This window comes from Rutidosis leptorrhynchoides, chromosome 7, assembly GCF_046630445.1.
Source record: "Rutidosis leptorrhynchoides isolate AG116_Rl617_1_P2 chromosome 7, CSIRO_AGI_Rlap_v1, whole genome shotgun sequence".
Taxonomy (NCBI): domain Eukaryota; kingdom Viridiplantae; phylum Streptophyta; class Magnoliopsida; order Asterales; family Asteraceae; genus Rutidosis; species Rutidosis leptorrhynchoides.
Window position 1 is genome coordinate 121,946,825 of NC_092339.1, and position 10,080 is coordinate 121,956,904.

Below are 10,080 nucleotides of genomic sequence, written 5' to 3' on the forward strand. Positions count from 1 at the left end.
TTGGAGTGAAAACGCGAAGATCAGACAAAATCGTAGCTTTCGCAACTTGTAATAGTTTTGCAATATGTGTTTCGATGCTTATTTCGAAATTTTAGGCCTCTAAACGACTTCGAAAAGCATAATATTGAAATTATCGTCTAGTGCAATACAAATGTGCAAGACTATCGTCTAAGACTAGACGTATAACCTAACATTATACCATATTACCATGACCTAATTCGATAAATAAACATTATCTAATTATCTAAGAATTGCAAACAAACTAAAGATGTTACAATGTGCAAGACTATCGTCTAAGACTAGACGTAAAACCTAACATTATACCATGACCTAATTCGATAAATAAACATTATCTAATTATCAAAGAATTGAAAACAAACTAAACATGTTACAGATATTAAAAGTTGATTTAAATAGTAACAAAAATATAAACCGTGTTTCAGGTGATGTTACCTCTGTACTATTGACTCTTGAGATTGTTTCCAAATGATGTAATTAGAGGTTAATTATGACGTCTCTTGTCTCTGTTTTTCAACATAAACAGATAGCCCATAAATAACTCAATGATCTCCGATTCCAACTAACAGATGGCTCTAAAGGTTTTTCTTGGGATATTATTCTTTGGATAAAGTTTACGGTACAGTGTAATAAGTGTGCATGCAGAAGAAAAATGAGTTTGCAAAAGAAATGATATTAATAGAAACAGTTTCTATAACATCGATTGTAACGGTATGTTTGGGCGTCGTGGCTAATGTGTCGAAGTTGCAAGTGTTGGAAGCTTCGACGAGCCCAACACACCCACTATAGAGAAACTAGGTTATACTCACTCACTAGACCAACACTTTGACGTTGGTTAGCCTTTAATTTTATGAATCCTTAGTGCACAATAGTATTTAGGCGACAGTGTCGACCATATATCATTTAGGCGGTATAACCGACCATGTATCACTTAGGCGGCAGAGCCGACCATATAATAAGAACAACACAAGTGCACTAAGAACTTAAACACAAACTAAGGCTTAACCGAGAAACTTAACAAAGAACACTTTTATTAATACAAAATACAATTACAATATTACTTACTTACAAGCTTTTCTTTCTCTACTCACACTCTTCTCACTTCTTACTTCTTCTCTACTTCTCAACTCACTCTTTTCACAACTTCTACTTCTAACTCTTCTTCACTTCTTACTTCTTCTCTACTTCACACTTCACTTACTCACACCTTTCACTTCTTATTTCACTCTCACAACTTCACACAACACAAATGAAATCTCCTCTCATATTTATACTACTCCATGGAACATTCTAGAACCTAAATATTTCCATGGATATATAAATATCTAGATATTTCTACAACCTACAAATATCTAGATTTTTCTTTTACATTTCAATTTCTAGATTTTTCTCTCATATTCTAATATCTAGATATTTTCTTATACATATTAATATCTAGATATTTTACCCATATACATTTACTAATTCCATATTATTCTAAATTTGCATTGTATTTTAACAGTAAGGGAAAAAAACATAGTGGTAAAAGTTAGGAATGTGGCACGGTAAATGAGAGTTTGATTGTTCAGTAGAAAAAACATTAGGTAAAAGTTGTGAGGAATGTGGCACGGTAAATGAGAGTTTGATTGTTCAGTCGTGGAATCACGAATGTCTGGCAGCAACAACCACCCCGGAACGTTCATTAGAAGCGTTGTGGGGCGTTCGGGTCAAAAAGACATGCTAAATTGAGTAAAATAAATATTAGTTGAGGTCATGAACTTTTAGGAAAGGTTGCATATTCAAATCTTGGAATGGGAAGGGAAGGTTGGGTAACGGTTACGGCCTCTTTTAAATAGGCCGCTTACATCATAATTAAAAATACCTGCTTTCCCGAATAATTTGAACACATAAAATCTTGTAACTTTGAAATATTAAGTTGTAGCACCTGAATTGATTAAAATACCTTTATCTTTCGTTGGAAAAAACAAGAATCGTAATTCTAAACTTCTACTAGTGATAAAGATGATTTTTTCTGATTATTTTAATTTTATTTGTTAATTGTTAATTATTAGAAAAAACACAAAAAGTTGAGAGTAGTTTGGTCATTTTTACAATTTAAAATTGACAAAGGGTTCTTTTTTTTTTTCTTTTTTTTTTTTCCTTTCTGCGAAACTAATTGCTAGCCTTGGTTAATACATCGGTGGTGGATGGCCTTCAAACTCTTTTTTTTTTTGAAAGGCAGTATTATTAATAACCAAAAGAGATACACGACTGAGGGCATACAAACAAACCGAGCAGTAGCTTCTCAGGAACACGAATTAACTATTACTCGAAGATATACTAATCACATAGGGTGCTAAGATAGTAACCTATTTAGATTAGCACTTTATACATTTACACATTTACAAATTCTTGTGGAGAATGAAGCCATCGATGCCAATCTAAAGTTTTTGCCTTGAATCTTTTCGCAATCCAATCATAACTCGTAACTTGTATTTCGTTTAAGGCGACCGGAATGTTCCAACACTTGTTCATGAACGCCCTTTGATTACGGATGGCCTTCAACTCTAAACCATTGCCACTCTTGTTAAACCATTGCCACTCTTGTTCAATATCGTTCATAGGAGGTGATGGGTTATTTGAGCCCGAATCAGTTGAGTTGTTGAGTCGGCGAGTCTTGTGATAGTGAAAGAAGGAAAAGCATATATAGATAAAGCTAGAGAGATGATATATTTGTTTAGTGACAGGGAGATTCAAGACAAGTATCTGAATGAGCTAATTCATTTTCTCTTGAAATAGTTGTGATGTGAATACTTCAACCAAACCTGTAAATTGTTACCCAATTTGAATAAACTAATTGTGGCGCTTATAACAACATTGATTTACCTTCATTTTAATATTCGTTTTCGCTATCTGCAGGAATATTAACTATGAACGTTTAACATGAAGTTGGACCATGTGAATTCCGATTAACTAAAATTATCCATTAAACATAACTACACAAGTAATCATATTTGCTTTATATCTGGCGGCAACACACAATATTCTAGCATCCATTATCAAGTCTGTGGTTCATTAATCATCTAATATTTGACATAGAAACACCAAAAGAAACCTACTAAACTGACTAAGCAAGTACCCTATCTGTTCCCACAAAGAGATTTCATTTGATCTTTTGAGAGCCAACACTATCACCTTTTCAAATTAACTAACATTCAAATTCGGTCATTTTTATTTTCAAGATCTTACACTCAGAAGTGATGCAGGCGTATTAAACGTTACATTATAAAAATATAAACTACTTTAAATCTGACATTATTGATGTTGAAATTTTACTGACCGTGAACATAAAAAATTTAGATGTTTAAAATTTATCTAATAAATAAATATACTTCCCAATTTTAAAATAAATGAGAGATTATTCTTCTGTACAACTTAACACTGAAATTTTACTTAATTTTGAGACAGACACGATATTTTATAAATTAGTGGTTGCATCAAATCCATTTGAAAATTAAAAACAATTTTGTTTGAACTCACAAAAGTCAAAGTCAACTCTTTTGGTGGAACAGATAAAGTAACCGCAATTACCTACATAACTTCATTTGGTTTTAATTAGGGGAAGTCATTTTAGGTTCGTCCGGCTTCATTGAAGAATCCCCACCCATCAATTCCTGAAAGGCTTCAACCTTCACGGGCGGAGCTCTAACCAAACCCATATTCCTGCATTCAACCGAAAGAGGATTCAGTTTCATATATTAGGGGTGACAATGTTGGCCCATTTATTTATACATGGGCCATCTGGACCCTTTTATTCTCTAACAGGTAAAGTAGCTAAATAAAAATCTAATGGAATGAGTCAAACTGGTCAAAAATAGCTGAAACGGTAATTGTAACACAAAAACATTCCGTAACAAAAATTGGACGTGTTGAATTGTCACTCAACCCACCTGACTCGGCCAATTTGACACCTCTATATTTAAGTCTTAAGATAGAAGTGATACTTACGGAGAATGGGCTTGGGGCTGGAGTTGGGGAATTTGGGCTGAAGCCATTGGTCGAAACTGATTGTTGGATTGAGATTGGTAAGCAGAGAGTGCAGCAAATTGCTGCTGTCGGAACTGCATCTGGGGAGTTCTATAATTAATTGTTGAAAAGCCAGTATTGTTGTCCATAGGAAATTCAGGTGGGTTTTCGAGTTTGACTTCAACCATGGATCTTTGACTTTGACTATCATTATTGTCCATATTCATGTTACCACCCATATTCATGACACCACGAGGTGTAGCAGGTTGACGCCTTCTCATTCTGTCCCATTGTTGCTGCTGCTGTAAAGGGTTAAGCATCTGTTGCTGCTGCAGCTGCTGTTGCTGCTGCTGCTGGAGAGGGTTTATCATCTGGTTGTGCAATTGCCTTTGGAACTATAGCAAGCAAAAAAGGATAACGGTTATGCCATTTATTGTATCGTTTGACCATAATAAGAGCAATCAAAATATAAAACAGTTAGATACAGATGCCTCAGAACCAAGATCAACTCGGTCCATACAAGAGGATGAAAAGGGGTTGGGCGACTCGAAATGGACCAGTTATGAATAGAAGTCAAAGGACTAGTGTTGGCACACGCTGCTATTTTCTTTCATAAATAGCAAAACATATTATATCAAGTTATAAATATATTATTATTTATTAAGAAAAAATATCATGTCACAAGACAGTTGCAGTAAACAAATATAGTCTGTACATTAAACAAATATACCAAACAAATCACGAGGCCAATGTTATTAAACATTTCCGTTTCCACTTCTTTCAAAAGACAGCATGTAAGAAAGTTGTAAGAAACATTATCAGTGTTGCTATAACTAATAAGTGGTATCGTATTTTTATCTGGATAGTAAGTTTGCCTAAACGATATACAATAAGAAATAAGAAATCAAATCAATTCGAACATATAATGGTATATATAAAATCAATTATCACTTCCAAGTGACAACGATGAAGAAGGTATATTTGGGAAATCGATGCATAAAATCAATGAATGTTTAAAATAAATTATACCCAAATAGAGGACTACTTACTACTTATTCAACGACTTCCCCCATTCTGTATTGAACCCTTATATTTGTGTCCACCAGGTAGATTTCAAGTCACACCATTAAATATCATTTAGGCACGTGTCGGCCATGAACGTAAGTGCAAGACATGTATGACTGGGTGAAGTACTAAGCTCACAAATGTTTTGGATGCATCAAAAAATTGGTACAATCTGTTTAATGTTAGTCTGAAGATTTTTATTTAACCCATTCAGGCCCATAAGATATGATAACATGACACAAACAAGCCCAAAATCCTGAAATCATTACCAGCTTCGACTCATTCTACAAAATCAGAGCAAAAAAGCTGACAACTCAACAGACCATTCATCTGTAATTGACAAGGCAACAAAAATTTGAGCTAGGTTTACTGCATGAGGTTATGACACTAAGAAACAAGTCATGACCAAGGTTTCAAAAATCAGTACTCGATGAATACTCGGTTGGGACTTTTTAGGGAGTACCTCCCGAGGAGTACTCGGATGTTGACCTAGTTTGACTTACCGATTTGACCGATTTTTCTAGTTTGAACGAGTACTCCCCGAGTTGCAAAGACTGAGTACTCGCCGAGTAATTCTGAACTTTCTGCAACACTTGTGATGACAAAGAAAACTAAACTGCAAGCATGATGCTTGAAATACAGGTTTACTAAATGATGCTAGTTTTTGAAATTCTGATTGAAGTGGCATACAACTAACCTGATGGGGTTGTCTAACACCAGTTTGATTTTGCAATTGCATTTGTGACTGCATTGCCTGAACTTGTTGCAGCTGAGTTGGCTGTACATGGTTCTTGGTACTATCTTTTACAACCTCAGCAAAACCCGCAAGATTACTAAACCAAACCAAGAACGTGTCAGATGACCAAATATTAAAAAAAGAAACAAAAAAAGTCAGAATACGATCAATAATTATGTGGTCGCGTATGTTAAGAATAATAAATTAGACGATTTCAAGTAAATGAATCAAAAGGTGAAGTACCCATGTCCAATTGTTTGGAGAAACATTTTCAGAAGTTCAATTGCTGAATACTCTTTCTTGTAACTATCAGATAAAATTTTCAAGATACGACCTAATTTAGATATATGATTCCCAAATAACTGACCATATATATCCAACGGTCCATCAGTTGCACTATCGAAACCAACATCAAGTAGCAAACGCGAAACCACTTTTCGTGACATCTCGGCTGCTTGCTCTGAACCTAAGTTGTTTTTCATGCCTAAAGATCCATTTCTTCGACGATCATGATTACCTTGTTCCATACTAAGGTAGTCGGGCCTAATACCAAGTCTCTCCAACATAATCGGGCTTTTCGTCATTATCGGTGGTAGGTTATCTAGAACTCCATTGCATTTCACAATCTGCACATTTTCGATTTTATATGAAAGAGGTAAAGCACTATCAGGAACTGAATTTGCTGCAAACATTGTTTCGGGGAAAAATAAATTTTCGTCAACATCTAAGTTAGAAGATACTCGAGCCCCGTGCTCAAACATGGGGTTGTTTGAACCTAGATTTTGCTCTTCCATAAAAACTGAACGGCTTCTTTTATGCTTTTCAACAATTCTAAGATAATTAGACATCTGTTCAGGTGTACGTTTTTCAGATTCTCGATGCCCTGAAGGTAACCTGTATGGTTTTACGGCTCTATATTTCTCAAAGAATTGAGTATACCATGATTCTGGAATTCTCTGAGACAGAGTATCATCTTCGTGAGCACCATACCTAGACCCAACACCAAAACTTGCTTTTGATTGAACCTGTAAAGAAAATATGGTTATCCCAGGTAAAGTAGTCGAGTACTAGATGAAAAAATTAAGATTAGTGATATACAATTAAAATTAATCACTATATAAAAATGTCGAAGTAGTGGCCAACATGCTTGGATTTTTTACATTAACCAATGACCTATTATTTGTGATATGCAAGCTAAAGCTAACAGTGGAAAACTGACAGTGAATATACAAAAACATCTTGTTTCTCACAACTTGTACAACCTCACACTTCACGAACAGAGAGCAACTGTCGGTTGATACCAATTAGGTCAAAAACTCCAATTTTGTTAATGATCGTATATGACGAAAATACAGGACTCGACTTTTTTGTAAATAAGTGAAAGTGATGAGGGATCTGTGTTCGGGTTACACAGTAGGGCGAGTAATTTACTCTAGTACACGCTTCCTAACTAGATTAATCCATGACCGTTTCCAAACAATCGCTGTCCACCACAATATTTGAACCTGAAACCTCTTACAACGATCTTAGGGCCCCAACCATACTAGACTCTTTTATATTACAGACTAATTACTACGTGTTCACTCCAATGATAAACTAAGACATGTCTATCGAGCAACTTAAGACTACTGAAATTTAAAATGAATGGATATCAATGTTGACTCACCTATTACTCCAAATCAGTTACTATTCAACCCCTGGACCTTGTTTATCGTAGTTAATATCCACTGCGGAAGTACTGTTTCCACCAATGTTACTGTTCGGAAAAGGAAAAAAACAACTGTCTGTAACTTGTGGTCTGACCTATTGACAACAGATTTCATAGACGTGTTTGAGAATGTAACAAGCATAGTCAAACAGATGCAAGTATGCAACTGAAAAATCTTGGCTGTTTAAGCACACTAAGGGGTTTGTATTGCACAGAAACGTCTAAAGTTCTCACTGTTTCATCAGCAATTCCAAGCATGAATCCAATATCTAGACACAAAAATACAAGAGAACGAGCACAATCCCATTCAAAAGGTGTTCAACTAAAGCTACAATAGATGAATACAGCGAAGGAAGGAATTAAAACGGGGCTGCAATGGATCATGTGAATAATGGACTGCACAAAAGTGGGTTAGTTTCAGGTCCGCCCGAGACCAGACCCCTTATTCAAGTTCGAATCCTGACTAGGACGAATATTTAGTGGTGGCCAGGGATGGGTTTGAAACAGTCAGGGAGTATTCTTAAGTGCGGACATCAGAGTATGGGGTCGGATTATTCGCCCGGGTGCCCGAATAGGGAAAGCCTTCTACCCCTTTTATCACTACTCCCACCCACGAGAAGCACGTTGTCCTCAAGGGTGCAACATTGAACGGTCTTGGTGAGAGTAGTGATATGACCACAGATTTATATTAGCAAACAGTATTAACAGTATTATATTTATTACAACGGGTTTGTTACTTGGTGGCGAAGTCCTAATAATTAGTTACTGTTCTCAAAAGTAAGCCTAGGAGAGCTTGTCGACCTCTCGAATGTCAACTGTATATCTATATTTACTGTTTCATTCTTTTTTATCACAACACCTAAGTTCAGTTCATATCTAAACACACTTTTTTGTTACTCATGTTTGGCCCGACATCAATCACATCTCATCACCGCCACTTCACAAGTTTAGCTTAAACCTGTTACATAGAGACAAAACTGAAACAAGAGATGGACTCATCTTCCTACGCCAAAACCTCTGCTACATATTTTCTAGCAAAAGCACTTTGTGCGACAATCAAGGCTGTTGAATAGACAGTTGTGACCCATGAGGTCCATCAACTGCCATTCTTCACAATAAAGTTACCATGTCATCAATAAGCCTTATCCAAGCAATTAACCAAACATACCATGTACTGAACCTAATGATACAGTTTCCCTAAAGTTACCATACATAATAAAATCTACCCATTTAAACACCTAACATAAACAAGTACAAAACGCATTCCAATATCTATATCTAACAATAATTTTTAGAAATGTGAACCGAACAAACCTTGGAAGACGGGGCTGTAGGATTCTCCAGAGTGTAATAAATATCATCCCCATGCAACTGCAAATCTAAACCAACAACAGCAGCACAACAAACGATTAGAACTGCACAAATATTTACATCATGAAATGCAACACCAACAACAACAAAACCCAACATAAGGGGAGGTGCGATGTAGACAATCCTTTCCCTATCCGAGAATAAAGACAAGTCATTTATCCACCCAGATTAAAAACACTCAAAAGTAGAGGAAATCATCCCTCTCGGTTCGACTGTTCGACGGAGACCTCCGGCGAAGGCGAATAAGTAGGAATTTTTTTAAAAGAAAACTAAAATAAAATTGAGACACCGCCAAAATGGTAAAATCAAATATCCGTGAGTTTTAAATCCTGCCTGAAATTTAATTTAGGCTCTAAGAGTCAGTCAAGTCGCCAATAAATAAATGGACGCTAGCTGTTGACTCAATCCGTATACATCATGAAATGCAATCCGATTATAAAAACAGCATAATATTTTGTTAATTACTTGACAATTAAGCAATTCCACGACCAAATTTAACAACAATTGCTTCAATTCAAATCAAAACATGAAACTGAGCACAATCTAAAATGCTTACAATTAGGATTGAACATCGAATTGGAAGATGTAGAAGTACGATTAGGGCGGGGTAAAAGTGATACACAAGCTTTATCAAATAAAAGAGCACGTGCACGAATTTGAAGTTGAATTTGTGCCCTAGATTTGGACTCATCAGCTCTCATAAATGATTCCCAAGCAGAAGGTGATGATAAAAACGGAACGAAATTTGAGTAGAGTGAATCATCACCGAGCCATGATCGCCAAATACCTTGCGATTCAAGCTTCCGCGCGAGCTCGTAACCTCGACCGTCGTCGCCCAGTAACGCCATGGATGACGGTGTGTTTATTTGAGTGTTGAAAAATTAGGGCTAAAATGTGTAGTCAAGAATTCTGACTTTTTGAGAGTGATGGTGGTTGACTCGGTGTAGTTTTGGACACAGGTGCATTTGTTCGTGTTTAGCTCATAAGACCATTTGGGTGCATTTGTTCGTGTTTAGCTCATAAGACCATTTGTAATTGGGTGCTACGTTGTGGGTGGTGTTGTGAGTTATTTGATGATTAGGATGTCTTGTGAGAGAGGGTGGAGTAGTGGTGTTGGTGAAAGTTGGTGTTGTGGGTTGGTGTTGTGGTAGTGGAATGTTAATGTGGCATTTATTTT

The 10,080-nt window shown here is 36.1% G+C and overlaps 1 protein-coding gene across 1 annotated transcript; it reads right to left on the reverse strand.

The window, feature by feature from the left end:
• Positions 1-2,614: 2,614 nt before the first annotated feature.
• Positions 2,615-9,768, reverse strand: LOC139857609 (uncharacterized). The gene is made up of 6 exons (XM_071846425.1): positions 9,460-9,768; positions 8,847-8,911; positions 6,068-6,849; positions 5,786-5,921; positions 4,006-4,418; positions 2,615-3,720 (listed from the first exon to the last, which is right to left on the reverse strand). Exons 1-6 carry the CDS (start codon positions 9,749-9,751, stop codon positions 3,609-3,611), a joined length of 1,800 nt encoding a protein of 599 aa, XP_071702526.1. The 5' UTR covers positions 9,752-9,768; the 3' UTR covers positions 2,615-3,608.
• Positions 9,769-10,080: the final 312 nt, after the last annotated feature.

Coding starts and splice junctions, on each gene's coding strand:
- LOC139857609 (XM_071846425.1), bottom strand. CDS start 9,751: ATGGCGTTACTGGGCGACGACGGTCGAGGTTACGAGCTCGCGCGGAAG. Junction 8,912..9,459: donor TTCGATGTTCAATCCTAATT/GTAAGCATTTTA, acceptor TTGTTGGTTTAG/ATTTGCAGTTGCATGGGGAT. Junction 6,850..8,846: donor CTACAGCCCCGTCTTCCAAG/GTTTGTTCGGTT, acceptor TTTTCTTTACAG/GTTCAATCAAAAGCAAGTTT.